Consider the following 15,972-nt stretch of genomic DNA (forward strand, 5'->3'; position numbering starts at 1 on the left):
GAAGCATGGCAGAATTAGGGCCATTTTAGTCAGGGTTTGTTACTGCACAAACATTTTTCCATTTCCTCCAGTCCTGAGGTGGAGAAGATGGAAACACTTCCTCTTAAGGTTTCCAATTTTAGCTTGGCTTCCTACAGAAACAAGCTTCGTGCAGGAACATGCAGCATGGAGACTTTCCTCCATGGCTCTCGTGCAAGGAGCGGCTCCAGTTTTGCCCCCAGGCACTCTTGCCCCCAGAGCAGAGGCTGCTGCAGCACCAGCTCATCCTGCCCTGGCTCCTGAGTCTGTGGGGGAGAGTTGTAAGGAGTTCTAGCCTCAGAGGAAGGGGTTACTCTGAGAAATTGGAACATGACACAGCAGGGAAATGGACTGGGGAATTTCTATTGCCCACAGAACTGCCAGCTTTTTGGGGTCCCACTAGTTCTCCTGCATCAACTGCACTTCTTCTCTTCCCAAAATGGTGTTTCCCAGCAAGCAGTTGGAAAAGGGCATTGACAGGGCATGAGCACACACGGGGCTTGGAATAGGAGAGCCAAAATCAAGATCCAAACCTAGAAGTCCACCCAGCAACACAAGGCAAAAAAAGTGAATGGAAAACAGAGGGAAGTCCCTGGCCTGGAAGCCCCTGGAGAGAGCAGCCCCGGGGTCCCGGGGAGGGGCTGGGCAGCCCCACTGAGCCTCCGCTTGTGCCACACCCAAACCCACATTCGCTCTCCTGCTCTTCTCAGCTCCCTGCAAGCTACAAGTTCCTCACCCCCTAATTCAGTACATCCAGATATGCCAAATGAGACATCTGCAGGAAGCTCTTTCCCAGCACAGATCAGGTTAACACCCAGATTGGCTCACGTGCAGGTTCCTGGCAATCCCCAGTGCCCCCCATGCAGCAGTGGGCCAGGGCAGCCTGGCTACCAAGCCTTGACTCAGGGCCGACCACACAACCCAGCATCAGAGAAGCCACAGATTTCCCCACGGCCAGAGAGTTCCTTGCACACACCTGTGTTACCCACACCTTAAAAATACTGTGTAGGAATTTGCTTAGTTGTGGCCAGAGATCCCCAAGGCCAGTCTGCCCTGGCTGGGCATGGCCAGTCTGTGCTGAGCAGCAAAAGCACAGGGGGACACAATGGTAAATTATTTAGGAGTCAAACGTGTTCCAGATTTTACTTTTCCCCTGCACTGCCCAGGTACCAAGTTTGTATTTCTTCTTGTACCACAAATGGGCCACTGCCTGACCCAGCCCCAAGCCCTTCCCACACAGCCCCAGCCCCATCCCAGCTCCAGCACCTAACACTTGGGGAACACTGTGACAGTCTGGAAAGCAGATGACCAGGAAGTGGTTTTCCATTCTCAGCAACAACTTTAGCAGCTCGCACATGAAGGTAACTAAATGGACATTAAAGTGGAAGAGCCCAAGGTGTTCTCACACAGAGAGGCAGAAATAGCAGGTGGCACCGACGAGGTGTGAGCCAGTGCTTCCAGCTCCTGTTTGAGCAGGAGCAGGGCCCCAGCAGCTGGCACTTACCAGCGTCCAAAGGACGTAGATGGTGAAAAGTGCTATAGTGAGTGCTATGAGTCCGATGGCCTCCAGCCGGCTGTTGAACTGCAAGTGGTCCTGGGCCCCGCGCAGACACAGCCAGCCCGAGATCGCCGCCAGAGGAGTGATGAACAGGAAACACACCATGTCACAGAACAGCGTCCTCTTCTCATTGCGGGGCCCGGGGTCCTTCAGCCACTGCGGGAAGGATGGGAGAAGGGGATCAGCCCGGGACAGGCAGCGTGCACGGCGGGCGGGAGGAGCTGGGGAGCTCTCGCCTGCACTGTGCAGTCTGGGTGAACCTGCCTGACTCACATAAACCTTCTCCACAATGGAACCAGAGAGTGTCAAGTATAGGTTTAACAACTAACAAGGGAAATGGAAGAAACAGCTAAAGAATGTGTATAAGGGAAGGCTGTCATGAATACAGAAGCTCCTGGGCTCTCCTCTGGAGTAGTGAGGAGCAGGCACTGCAGGATGTCAGTTCAGTAAAGCCTGGCTTAATATTCATCTGACAGGTCTTGGACTGAGCTTCAACAGAAACAGACCCAGGACTCTGTAACTGGTGCCAGGGGCTGTAGGAAACAGGGACACTGGGGTCTGCAGCAAGGCCAAGCCATAAGAGCATCTGTCCCAAATCTAGCCCTCAGGCTCCTTTGGGAGAATCACAGCATTTTAGAGTTTCACAGATGACCTCCAACTGTTTCCTTCTTTTGGGAGTCCTGACTTGCTTCCACTGTGGGTTAATTTTAGATACTTAACTTCAGCAACAGCAATTGTTCTATTTTCCTGGGATTATGCTATTTTCAGCCTTTCCTTTCCTTTTTTAGAATAGCAAGAAGCTGTGGTTCCTACAGATACCAAATTGTTACCACACATCTTTACTGGGATCTTTGTGTGCTGGCCTGCAGATTCTTCCCTGCACAAAGATGACCGCCTCATTCAGGGTTTTTAAATTTTATTTTAAAATAAAACTTGGAGAATATTATTGAAAAGGCACAGGCAGAGCAGGGAAGAGACTATCAGGGTCTGGGCTGTCAGGCCAATCCCACTGCCAGACTTGGAGTATGGTACCTGCTTTGGAACAGACAGCTTGGGAAGGGACCCATCTGGGAACTCTGCACACAAAGCTCCGTTCCTACTCAGAAGCCACCATTTAAGCAGCAATACAGAAGTGGTGGTGGCAAGTATGCCAGAAATTAGTGAGACCTCAGGACATGGATGGCCAGAGGCACACAGAGAGAGCAGGCCCAGAGGGAAGCAGGGCAGGGGCCACACAGGTGAGTGCAGATTTAACTGCAGCAGGGATTTTCAGTGAGACAGAGCAGAAAGGTAAGAATGGGACTGGGAGCACAGCCAACTTTTGTGGGAAAGGGAAAGACAAGGGGGAGCTGGCAACCCTGGGCATGGAATAGGGGAGTAGCTGGGCTGGTTAGAGCCGCAGGAGCAGCAGGTTCTGCTGGGACAGGAAACTGAGTTAGCCGCGAGTGGAGGAGAGGATGCTGCAGTGACAGGTATGAGCCTGGCCAGGAATTTCAGCTGGGAGGACTCATAACCACGATATTTTAGGGATGTGACCTGAATCATCTGAACACTTCTGTGTAACAGTCAAGGAACTTTCATTGATTCTGAAGCCATTTGGAGCATGACTTGATGGGCAGACAGCCAGAAGAAAACCTCAAAGAATCACAGAATCACTAAGATTGGAACAGACTTCCAAGATCATCAAGTCCAACCATCAACCCAGCACCACCTCCAAACCATGTCCTTAAGTCATCCATACATTTTTTGAACACTTCAAGGGATGGTGCCTCCACCAGTGTCCTGGCAGCCTGTTCCAATGCCTGACAACATTTTCCATGAAGAAATTTTCCCAATATCCAACCTAAACCTCTCCTGGCACACCTTGAGGCCATTTCATCTCGTCCTGTCCCTTGTTCCCTGGGAGCAGAGCCCAACCCCCACATGGCTGCATCTTCCTGTCAGGGAGTTGTGGAGATCCAGAAGGTCCCCCCTGAACCTCTTTTTCTCCAGGCTGAGCCCCCCCAGCTGCTCCTGGTGCTCCAGACCCTTCCCCAGCTCTCCTGCCCCCTTTTCTGGATGCAGTGCAGCACCTCACTGTCTTTTCTTGGAGTAAGGGGTCACTCCAGGATTTGAGGTGGGGCCTCAGCAGTGCCCAGCACACAGGGATGGTCACTGCCCTGGTCCTGCTAACCACACTGTGGCTGGTACAGGCCAGGTGCCATTTGCCTTCTTGCCCACCTGACTCATATTCAGCCACTGCTGACCAGCACCACCAGGTCCTCCTTCACCAGGCAGCTTTCAGAGCAGGCAGAACTGTCTTTTGGACAGGAGCTGGGAGAAGGGAGGCAGACCTTGCATGGTTCTGCAGAGGAGATCAGTGTGATGAGCTGCGTGGGGATGATAAAGACCACACATGCAGTCTGAGCAGCCCTGGGAGGAAGTGAGGGTGGACAGCAACTCACTGGCATAGGAAAGCTGCTCCCCCACAGAGCACCTCCTGGGCAGCCCCAGCGCTCAAACCCAGCCAGGTGCCAGGCTCTCCCCAGTCCAACCAGGACAGGGCTGCCTGGTGACACAGCACTCAGGTGAGTGCCAAATCACCCTGTCTGGACCAAGTTCCCTCTAGCAGCAAGCCCAGAGCACCCCATTCCCTGCAACAGGACATCTTGGGACACTTTTGACCCTTGTACAATAAGAAGCTCAGGCAGATAGGTATTTTACTGCATCTTAATCCTATTTATATTCCTTGTGACTTTTGAAACTCCTTCCTCCTCCCCAACATGGGAACCAAACATATAAAAGCAGGAAGCAAATTAATTTCCTTTTGAAGTAGTTGATTTACTTTGCCAATATGCACTGACACAGTAAAAAATGGAACACAATAAGCCAACCTAAGGGCCCAGCATTTCTGGCACAGCAACATATTGGTGCATATGAGACTTTATTTAAACTTTGCAAACAATCCATAAAGTGGTCAGGCAGATTAAACAATTTTTGTAGGGAAAACTATCAAGTAAGCATGGGAAAGCAAAAAAAGCACAACTTGGTCTTCTTCCAGCAGCTTCCGCACTGCAATCATGTCTGAGACTGAAGGGAAAGAGGCAGAGGTGGCTGCTTGCTGCCTATTTGGGCTATGAGCTGAGTCCTAGGTCCTGCCTGAAACAACTTCTCTCTGCTTGTCTGACAGAATTCTGGGTACAACCACATTTCTTTGTCCTCTGGCATGATCCTGAGGCTTTCCCAGATACTGGGATCAGCAGGGTTGTGGAAGGGAACTAATTTCTTAGAGCCACAGCAGGGCTATGGGATGATGAGAGCCTGACCTTTGGGTGCTGCAGTGCCCATGAAGCTTGGGTGAGCCCAGGTCATGGGAGGCAGGAGAGGAGCAGGCAGTAAAAGGCACCAGAACAACATCAGCTCCTCTGGAAGCCAAGAGCAGAGCTCAAAGCATATCAGAGCAGTCTCCCAGGCTGTCCATCCCAGCAGCTGCTGCTCCATGTATCTCAGGGCTGGGCTGCATTCTGCCCCTGGGGACCACGGGGAGTGGACAGAAGAGGGACTCTCTCAGCAGCACTCAGCACCTTGCAATCTGTCTGGGGGCTTATAAATGGGTGTTTTAAAAATTAGCTTTCATTGATTTTTACAGCTGACTTACCTTGTGTGGCCAAATGTCCATGGCCATGAGCTGTCAGCCCATTTCACAGACACATCACATGCAGCACTCAGTGAGCACAGCACTGGCACTGCAGCACCAGCATGTGCTCACATCTCTCCCAGCCTTGCAGCTGGACCACTCACTCTGGTGGGCATGAGTGAGGACCAGTGTGACTTGCCAACCTCACGGGCTGACCCTGCCAGAGTTCCCTACGTGCTTCACAGCCACAGCATGATGGCAAGCCACAGCACCACACAAGTATTTGGCTGCATTACAAAACAGCCCACCTGCTTTCTGCCCACCAAACAGTTACCCTGTGGCTTCTCAGGTGCCTGTTGATTTTCCTTCCACTGCTGACCTGCTGCCTGGCTACGAAAGCCAGAAAAAATCACATGACCTTAATCACAGCAGCACTATTAGCCCTGTCCCTGTCCTGAGAAACACGTTGAATCAAAAAATACAACTTCAGATGAGGGACTGTCACATCCCTCCTCTGGGCCTGCACCAAAACCTTCTTGCAGGCCATTGGGCTCCATGGGCAGCTCCAGCAGAATGGTCCTGTTTCTGCCACCAAGGTGGGAAGGGATGTTTTCTGACAGAGTACCCAGAGGTCAGGAAGCCAAGACCCAGAAATGCCCCTAGCCCCGCAAGCAAAGCAGCCAAATGCTGCAGCACAAAGCTGCCCCTCCTCATCCTCCTTTCCCTAACTACCTGCCACCGACACTCCACAAAGTCCACAAACTAAATCTCTTGCTGTATGGGCATGAAAGCCTTCCCTATGCCCTCGGCTCCTGGGCAGCACAGGGCTCTGGGCTGACCCAAGAGATTCAGGAGCACTAGAAATGGTGGACAGGAGAGGAACAGACCCAAGCAGTGCTGCAGGTCACCGGGACACTTTCCTCCAGAGCAGCACGTGCTTCCATGGGTGGGGTCACCACGGCAAATGCCACACCACGACATGTGCAAATACGGGATCACAGCACCGCCAGCAGCTGCACCTCAGAGAAAGCCCACTGGTCTTCTGGATCATCACAGCACAGACAGGCGTGGACAGAGTGGTGAAGACAGACACGTAAGAAGACACTAGTGCTGGTGAGTGCCAGGAATGCAGGGATGAAGTAATTCCTGGTTTGGCCCCAAACAGGCCACTGCAGTTTGCAGAGCAGTGCCCGGGACTGCACAGAGAAGTGCCAAGAGGATTTCATGTTGGATCTGCAAACAGCATCTCCAGACAGCAAAGGCAAGTAAAGAGAGAAAAAAAAAGATTAGAGGAGTGGGAACTCAGCTGGAACCAAGAGGGATTTGTTTTTCACTAGATCCAGGAGTCTAAAAGAGGTGTGCACTGAGCAAGGAGAGAGATGGGCTGGGGAAGGGTAGAGTAACACAGATCAGACAACAGTGCAGTGAGTTCAGCAGAAGAGTTCGAGGAAAGCAAAAAGTCTGTCTGCAAGGAAGATAAGGCTGGAGGAAGGGTGGGGGAGAGCTTATATCACAGCTCAGTTCTCTGAACTGGAGGGGGGCAGTGAGCACTGCACTGGGCGCTGCACCCAGAGGCAAAACTTCTTCCCCTAATAACGTAAGCAGAAGTAACATCACAATTCCTGCCTGCAAACCTCCCTCTGCGTGTTCCAGGGACATCTCTGCAGCACCTCCCACTGCCACAGAGGTGCAGGAGATTCAGGAGACAAAGCAGAAGGACTGCACGTGACAGACCCATGGGAGGTGTCCCCTACTCCAGCATGACCCACACAGTCAAGCAACACCTCAGAGAATTTCAAACACATTTCATTGCATGTGACATTGTGTTTGAAAGTTTCAAGAGACAAAAAAACAATCCACTGACCTACATAAAATATCCAGTTTAAGTGAACCAAAAGTATTAGCAATCATTGAAAAGTAATCATCCTTAATCAAAACTGCACCATAAACTCCAAGAAAAACAGGAGAAGCAAAAAACTGTCAGGCTCTTGTACAGCACAGCACCCTTGGAAGGAGGAGCTGTTTTGAGAATCAAAAGACACAAGAATCACTAGAGCAGCCCATTTATAAATCAAGCTGTTGACGCACACATTGCTGGAAAACACCAGCACTGAAGACACGGAAGCAAAATTTTCTTGGGACTCTCTCCCGAGACTTGCTTGCAAGAACAGAAATTGGGAAACAGAAGGTGTGGCTGGATTGCTCCAATAGTGACTGGTTCACCAGAGAAATCTTTTCTGGAATTAGTGAGATGTCTTAAATGATGCCTCAGTGATGTCTTAAATGAGTTTTGCCTTAGCAAAGGTATTAAATGCTTGGAGAAACATTATGAACAAGTCCTGCATTATACTTGGTAGCTTTCACCATGAGGGTATGTTGACTTTCAACCTTCCAGTAATTTTAGCAAAGCCAGAGCCTTGGTCTCTGCACCAGCAGTTTGTGTCCACTATCAGAGCAGAGACCTGAAACCTCCTGGCTCCTCTCCCTGGTATTTGCATGATGTGTGAGCAAAAATACACCCTTCCTCTGGAGTATAGAGTGATCTTTGCTGGGACTAAACAGCTGCTGCTCTGACACCTGCCTGACCTGCAGCCCTGGGACATTTCCGCAGAGACCTGGGCTGGGGCACAGACCTGACCCCCCACGCCAGGACTGCGCCCAGCCGATGGAGCTGGGAAACCAAAGCTGGCTCACAGCAGGGGCAGATGGCCCCAAACAGGAGTCTTTGGGCTGCCGAGGTGGTGTTTCTCTTCAGCCCATCGAGAAACACTCGGAGGGGACAAAATTAACAATAGCTTGGGGCTAACTTTACAAGTGGTTAATGAACTGAAGAGAACTGAGAGGGTCGGTGCTGCAGCAAAACACACAGAACAAGTCGGCCATGGAAAAGAAATACTTTTGCTAAAAACCTGGGAAAGTAAAAATGGACAGGAGTGGGCTCACGTACACCAATACAGACCAACCCACACACCCACCTCCCTCCGTGGGCAGTGGGCTGCAGCCAGGGAGAAGGCCAGGAGCTGTGCAGAAGGGCTCGTGGCTGTAGAAACATAGCCACACTGTCACCCTTAGTAATGCTTTCTGGAAATGTGCAACACATCCAACACAGTCCCAAATGCCTCCATCCATGCAGCTCTGCCTGAAATCCCAAAGGACAAAGTATCTCCAGCAGGAAGAGCACTTTGTAAGAGAAAATAGGTTTGTGATGGATTTTGCCCCAGACCAAAGAGAAGAGTTTATGTGAAAGGGAGAACACTAAGGACAGAGGCAGGGGGGGCAATGTTTTGACTCGTACACAGGTTGCCTATAACACCACTTATCCTGGTTCTCCTACAGCCAGGAAGAGGCAAGCTCCTCCAGAAAAGTTGACACATCCTAACTTAGCCTTCTAAGGAGGCAGGAATTAATTGATGGCAAGAGGTATTCCCTTCTCTCCATATACTATATAGGACTTTAAAGAACAAGGTCTGGCTGAGGCACATTTAAGGCATGAAACATTAGGACAAATAAACTCAATCATGCCCAGAGAACTGTACGACCACCTGTGGCCTGGGAGAAAGAGCTGTCCAAGCCACAGCAATCCTTCAGGTCCACAGGCCTGTGCTCCTCCTTCTACCGTGCTCTGGACAACAAAGGTACAGATACTCCCTGAAGAAGAATCCTGAGCACTACCTCGGCATTTCCTGTGCATGGTATTATTAGAACAAAGAGGAAAGTACCTCCTCCAGGAGAGCTGTGTGTGCTGCAACTGACACTTCAAACACTTCATCTAAATACCAAATGCCGAAATCTTCCAGGGAACACAGAAAGGATTTTGCCTTTTTTGACTATGCCAGCCATGCTGGCTAGAGTGTCATGGAGTCAGATCACTTCCCTTCAAACACATGGAGGCCCACTAAATTAACAATCATATAGGAAAATCAAGTATTGGAAAACCATCCCTCTCCAACGTTTGGCCATTTTGTTCTCTGCTAGGGACATGCTCCTCACTCAAGAACCCTGGTCCACAACTGTCTTGTGCTGGACACCACTTCAGAGCTGAGCAGAAGCCATTCTGTCCTCTCACAGCACAGGCAGCAGCATCCTGCACCTCTGGCTACAGAACTCTCCACCCAGGGCTGCAGGTCAATTCTCCATCCCAACCTGCAGGGGTTCAAAACATGCCTCCCAAAAGCACTCAGCCCATTATCTCACAGCCTGACAGTTTACTAAAGCCTTTTATGTTTTTTTTTTTTAGTTTTTGACCAGCTTCCTAGTTAAAAAATAGCTCAACTAGGCTGAACTGCAGGAGATATTTCCCCCACACCCATAGGCCAGCCTGTGGCTGCCAGAGCTGGCTCTGGGCTCAGACAAGTTCCCCACTCTAGGTTCAGAGATCAGGCACACTGGCAGTCAACACTGTTACTGTTTTTCCATTGAACAGACCACAACATAAATCAATATCTGCTTAAAGAAAACAAAAATACAATTCTAGTAACAAATTATCTTTAATCCATACTGGACAAAGTTGACACCTTTCCTCTGTAAAGGCGGCTGCAAAATTCAGTTAGTGTTTGTGAAGTGCTCGGATGTCACAGCAATAAGTACCCCAGAGAAGCTCCTGAGAAAATGAATAGTTTGGTCTTGGTGAGCAGGGACACGAGCACACAGCAGGATTAACAAAGTTAGCTAGCGAGCATCTTCCATCCGTGCACTGCGTCTGGAAGACACAGCCTGTGACCATGAAGGCCACACTGTAACACAGATAAGAGGCCTGAAGTAAGAACTAAGGCAATTTTGGTCATGGTGTTTCCTGACTTCCAAGAAATCAGGAAGTTTACACAGAAGCATTTCAGCTTGACCATGTAGCCTCCCCTCAGCACTCACCAAAATGTATCCTGCAGCTCACAGTCAGCCTCAGGATCTTCAAAACCACAGGACAAAGCCACTTCTTAATGAAGCTGATGGTCCCTTCCCAGAGATCAGCTGTGCTACCAGTGACCGCTGCAGCCACTATGACCAGCTCTGAGTTTCCCCAGGCTGGAAAGGCAGGACATGGCAGAGCCAACAGCAAGAGCTGCCTTCTCCTCAGAGGCCCAACAGCAGCAGGTAGCATGTTACTGAATTCCCTTGTGGCCAGGTGACAGCAAAAGAGAGCTAGAATGCTTGGACAGCCTTTCACACATGGAACAGACCCTTTCATCAACACCACTGCCATGCAGCATGCTCCTGCATCATTCCTAGTCCTAGTCTCCACCCATTTCTCCTCTGCTCTTAATTTCTATTTTGATTTCCCAGCTTTACTTGGTGAGCAGTGAATTTTTATCAGGGCTCCTCAACAGCACACTCACCACAAACATCACTTCCCCCAAAGTTTCAAAACACTCCCCACCCCTCCCCACAACCAAGGCGGCATAGAACTTCCTAGATAAGGTGGCTGGGGGAACAGTGACATTTTTAAATGACTAAGCAGCCTCTTTCCCCAGCCCTCTTCTCAGAAACAGATGAACAACTTGGGGATGACTCTTCCCAAAAGTATTTGGTGAAGAGCTGCAGCCTGGTCTGGTGTGGGGATGAGATTGCACCAGACTGCAGGCAGAGCATTAATGGAAAGTGCCAGCCAGTGGCCAAGGGGTTATCAGCTCCTTCCAAAGGGCTCTGCACTACGGGCAGAGCCTCTGCTACCAGTGGGTGCTTCCCAAAGCAGTCACACTCGGTCAGGTGACCTCTTAAGTGACCTCTAAGCCCCAGCAAACCTCACGGGGTGGAACATACTCACTGTCATTGCCTCTGCCCAGCACAGATTGCAGTGGTGCTCAGAGTGGCTGTAATAGCTCGCAAGGAAAATGAGAAACTGAACTCCAGGACACTTTCTCCCCAGGCTCTAGGCAGGGATCAGAGGGTTTACAGCATGATGGAAGTAATACAATAAAACCAGGTGGTCTTTCCAGCCAGGTGAGCCATTTTGCTCTAGCAGGAGCCCTCCAGCCATGGTGTGCCAGGCACAGAGCACACGTGCTGATCAGCTGAATGGCGCTGTGCAGGGCCTGGCACACGCTGCTGGTACCGCACCCACAGCACTCCACGCCTGGGGGGACGTGCTGCTGGCCCCTGCTACCATGAGATGTGTTCAACCAGGCTATATGCTGCTTTCCAAGCTATGGAAAACCTTACTGCCCCTGAGCTGCTGGCCAGGGAACTGCTCTGGGGCTGTACCATGAAGGCTCGGCCCTGCTCTGCAGCGTGGATCACTCTCGCCAGCTACCTGGAGACTTTTCATCAGGTGCTTACCAGCCTCCAGGCTCACAAGGCACTTTGGGCAAGCTGCTCCCCAGCAGACACCACAACAGGGTAGATCATCCCCTTCACTGTGCTCACAGACAGGCCCAAAATACCAGAAGTAACAAATCACTGGAATCCCAAAGCCTTTGCCAGCTGGCAGTAATGGCTCAAGGAGTCTACTCCTCTCTGAAAACACAGTGGCCGTTCTCTTGTGTTTGAGTTCATTAAATGCTGCCTGCCCAACACCTCTCAGCACTCACAGCTTCTTTGCTGATCACCATACCCTTACAGGCTCTAGTCCAAAGGGGCTTTTCACAAATTTCAACAGGAATTAAAACTGATTGTCCTGGAGCACTTATTCACCCACACTGGAGTACAGACAGGACTTTTCTGTCCTACTCTCCCAGCAAGCTCCCCATGCCAGATGGAGGCAGAGAGTTGGTGTCACAGGAGAAATTCCTCCATTACACACTGGCCTTTGAGCTTTTATTTGGGTGTGCAGTTTTCCAAGCCTATACTTGTTACAAGGTGCCACAGCACTGTGAAAGATGGCTAAATGCACTCCCACGTGTTTGTTTCTGGACAGGAATACTCTACCAGCTCTTAAGCTAAAACATCTGCGACTTGCACTCACAACTTGGCCCACATAAGCCCTAGCAAACTCACTGTCCCTGGGCTTGCCTGCACTGTGTCCTCAAAGCCAAGATACAGCCCTTCCTAGACGTTTTAAAGCGCTGTTTTGCAACCTCTGAAACAACCATTTGAGAGATACTGGCCAAAGCTCCATTTTATATGTTGTAGCAGCTAGGAGAGAAGCAGTAAGACTGCAACAGCAGTAACCACTGAGGTAATGCTCACCACTGGGCTAAATACATGGTTTGGGTTAGCACTGTAGGCTAAAGCCTCCCCCTGTCTGGGGCTGTCAAGTCCATGACAGTCAGTTGTAAGTTAAACAGTCATTAAAACTTAATATCCATTTTGCAAACTGAAACTTGAATGCTTCCCCAGTGGTGGAGTCTTTTCCACTCCAAGGTTCACTGGGAGGAGATGGGAGTGTGAGAAATAGAGCTGGGGACTGTGGAAAGGAGGAGGGGACAAATATTGTTTCCGGAGGGAGGTGGGAAGAAAAAAAAAGCAACTTCTGGAATTGATGAGAATGGAAAGAGAGATGTGAAAAGCAACTTAGAATTCCAGCTCTGACTCAGTTTTGACCTAACTGACGGGGCAAGGGGAAGGAGAGAGTGGACAAGAGCAGTCAACACTACAAACCCAAAACAACCCTGCCTCCACAACACACACTCTGTTGGCAGGCAGTGACAAACCTCCGACAGCCAGCAGGTAACAGGAGCCTATTGTTAAGGATCAGCTCCCAGACCTCCCAATCCTCCCACTGCTGATGGCTGCAGGAATGTGGGGCTCCCAAAATTGTTAAGTGTAAATGCCCACCTGCAGACTGATGCTTCTCTGCAGTTGCACAGTGTGTTGAAGGAATCCCCAAGCCAAGCCAGCAGCACATTGACACAGGGAGAGCTCACACAATTGCAGACATATTAAACCATCTTTTAAAATCCTTAAGTCTTTTGTATTGTACCTCACATATTCCTGTTTTGGGGATGTACACTTGAACTCTGAGGTCAGACAATGGCCTGGTCCATTCTACCTTTGTTCCCAAAACAAAAAAACCCAACCCACCAGCCAGAGCCTGGGTTGTATGTTCCAACTCTGGGGGGCTGACAGCCTGATTCCCCTACGGTCAGTACAGAGAGGAACATAAGGACCAGCTGAGCTCTGTCCTGTTTTCTCCTTCAACTGGGAGGAGCACAGAGCAGCAGGAAGGAGCAAGGCCCAAAGGCTTTGAAGCACACATCAATATTAGTCATGGGAAGACAGGTCTTTTACAAACAGTATCAGCAATCAGCACATCTCACTCTTCAGAACAGAGCATGACAAGGAAGGCACATACAAGAGAGCTGCACTAATGCAACACTGCGAGATAAGATTAAAACCAGAAGCAAAAAAGAGTATTTATGGGAACTTCATATTTCAGTCAGTCATGTTGTGACATTTGCATTTTGATGCCCAGGCATTAAAGCACAGCCACAAGCACAGCGCTTGCTGCTGGCAGGTGGCACGTGGGCAGGTCACAGGTAGGAGCTGCCCCGAACACTACTACTGTGTGTTTGCAAATACATCACTTGGTCTGATAAGAGACTTGATCTCTCCAAATAGATTCTTCCTCATGAGTACAAAGTAATACAAAGGTACTGTGAGGAGGAGGAGACAGCAAGAACTACAAGAACAGCAGGGCAATCATTTTCTCTCAAATGATATGGAAATAAAAATGAAGCAGGAAGAAAATGGTACCTCTGTCAAGGGTCTTGGTCTTCTCTCTACAACAAATTCTGTGTGGCAGAGCTCACAGTAACTTGTGTTGGAGGAGGATAACCATTTTTCCAGGCAGCTCTTGTGCACGGTGCCCAGTGTTCCTGTGCAGTCACATGGGGAAAGCAGTCCCTCCCCATTTCCACCTTCATGACAGATTCGACAGATGGGACCATCACTAAAGATGCAGAACAAGAGACAAACAGAATGAAATCACAGTCAGAGCAGGCAGAACAACACAGCCACAGGGTCTGGTCCCACCAGGCCCCAGAAAGGCACACGAACAGCAGGCAGTGTGTGGCACAGCATGCCAGGAGCCTGCTGCAGCAAGAAACCAGTCTGAGGGGACCATGGAGGTGCTCAGGACATTTTAGATCATTTAAAATCTGGAAGACCTGTAACAAGAGAAGATGGCACATCTGCCTGGCCAGCTTAGCTGGCCCCAGAAGTGACTGCAGTCACACAGTCTTCAGCTCTGCTCACACTGGGCAGGGGCTGATACTGGACTCAACACCAAGCCTGAAGCACTCGTGCAAAGCCCAAAGTGAAACCAAATGACCCACAGTAGTCACAGCATGCCCCAGCCACCTGCAGCCACTCAAGAGGTTGGCAATCAGAGTCACATTTACCAGATCACCTACCCACTCTCAGCCCACCTCAGCTCTGCAGCCTGGGCTGAGCAGGAACTGCACAAGGAACAGCAATATCTCAAGATGTAACTGCACTGACCCTGGAAGCTCACCTCTCCAAGAACACAACATATTTCAGAGGCACCCAGACCAAGGTCTCCAGCATACAAACCCTCTGCCCATCACTGCACAGTAACTCTCTGGCATCCCATGGGCACACCCTCCCCGGAGCAACAACTGCTCTGCAGCATTTGGCCTCTCGGTGGCTGCAGAAATGCTTTGGTGCTTCAGCAACAACACCTCCCTGGCCACGAGTCTCAACTACAGAATCACATAGAACCTCACAGACCTCACAGAACCACAGGTACCCACCAAAGCAAGTAACAAACACTTTCAGAGACACTTGCAACCTTCCCCGCAGGAGGCCTGTGTTGCTCATCCCACTGAAACCATCCATCTGTTCCCAAGATATTCCTGACACCTTCAGCTGGCACCACTGACTGTGAACAATTAGTGCTACACCTTTCACTACACCAGCTTGCTCAAAGCCACAGCCACTCTGGCCTGGAACACTTACAGGGATGGGGCATCCCAGCTGGCATCCCAAGGCACAGGTTTGTTAGCAGCCCTGTGCCACATATGCCAGCCCCATGATGAGGATGTTTTGGGCTCCCAGGGAAGGCCCAAATGGCTCTAGACACCAAAGTTTGCTGTTCTCAGCAGTTCAGTACATCTCTTCAGCATCCACTGATCACTGAGATCATTTAGGAACAAAATGCTGGACAGCAGAGGCCTAGGACAGGATTGTCTTCCCTGGACCATGGACACCAGGCCCTCACTAGCATCTCTCTTTCCACCTTCCAACCAGCTGTTTCTTTCACACCATTTTCCTCTTCCATCCAAAGCTGCCCAGATTTAGGGGTGCAAGAGGGAGAGAAAGGAACATCTTTGTTTCAATGACCCTATTGTATGTCCTCTTGAAATCCAGGTGAGTGATATCAGATACCATTTTTTTTTACGTATTGCTGACAGAACAAAAGCCACACAGAACCCATACCATTAGCTCCCACTCCACTGCTGTTCTGACTTCAAAAAACCCCACTTGACTGCAGAAGTTTGTGGGATTGCAACACAACAGTCAGAGCAAGCACTTGGTAATCTTCAAAAGCAGCAGGACCACTTCCATTAGTTTGCACAGAAAGCAAGAGTGAGACACGGAAGCACAGTTCAAGGAAAAGGAGCACACTGGGGAAAAAGGTTGGTGGGACAGGAAGGAAAGAGAAGAGCCAGCAAGGAAGTGCATGTCAGCTCGCTAAAGGAGAAGCAAGATTCCTCTCTGTGTGCCACAGGAGATCTCTACCACTTTCAATTCAACATTTAGCTGGTTTCATCCCAATTGGACTTTTATTTATATTTAAGTCTGTGAAGCAAATTACACCCAATGTACACCATCCCCTTCTCTCTGCCAAACATCACTGTCCCTGTTCTCACCTCCTTTTTACATGCCT

The 15,972-nt window shown here is 50.0% G+C and overlaps 1 protein-coding gene across 4 annotated transcripts in view; it reads right to left on the reverse strand.

The window, feature by feature from the left end:
- MARCHF2 (membrane associated ring-CH-type finger 2) overlaps window positions 1-15,972 on the reverse strand; it is a 34,091-nt gene that overhangs the window by 3,931 nt on the left and 14,188 nt on the right. For all 4 annotated transcript variants that reach the window (XM_082297765.1, XM_082297766.1, XM_082297767.1 and 1 more), the window contains exons 3-4: window positions 13,818-14,013; window positions 1,523-1,732 (exon numbers count right to left, since the gene is read on the reverse strand). In XM_082297765.1, the coding sequence (XP_082153891.1) occupies window positions 1,523-1,732; window positions 13,818-14,013 (406 nt within the window). The remainder of the gene's footprint in view (window positions 1-1,522; window positions 1,733-13,817; window positions 14,014-15,972) is intronic.

The sequence above is a fragment of the Coloeus monedula genome (assembly GCF_965178545.1).
Source record: "Coloeus monedula genome assembly, chromosome: 27".
NCBI lineage: Eukaryota > Metazoa > Chordata > Aves > Passeriformes > Corvidae > Coloeus > Coloeus monedula.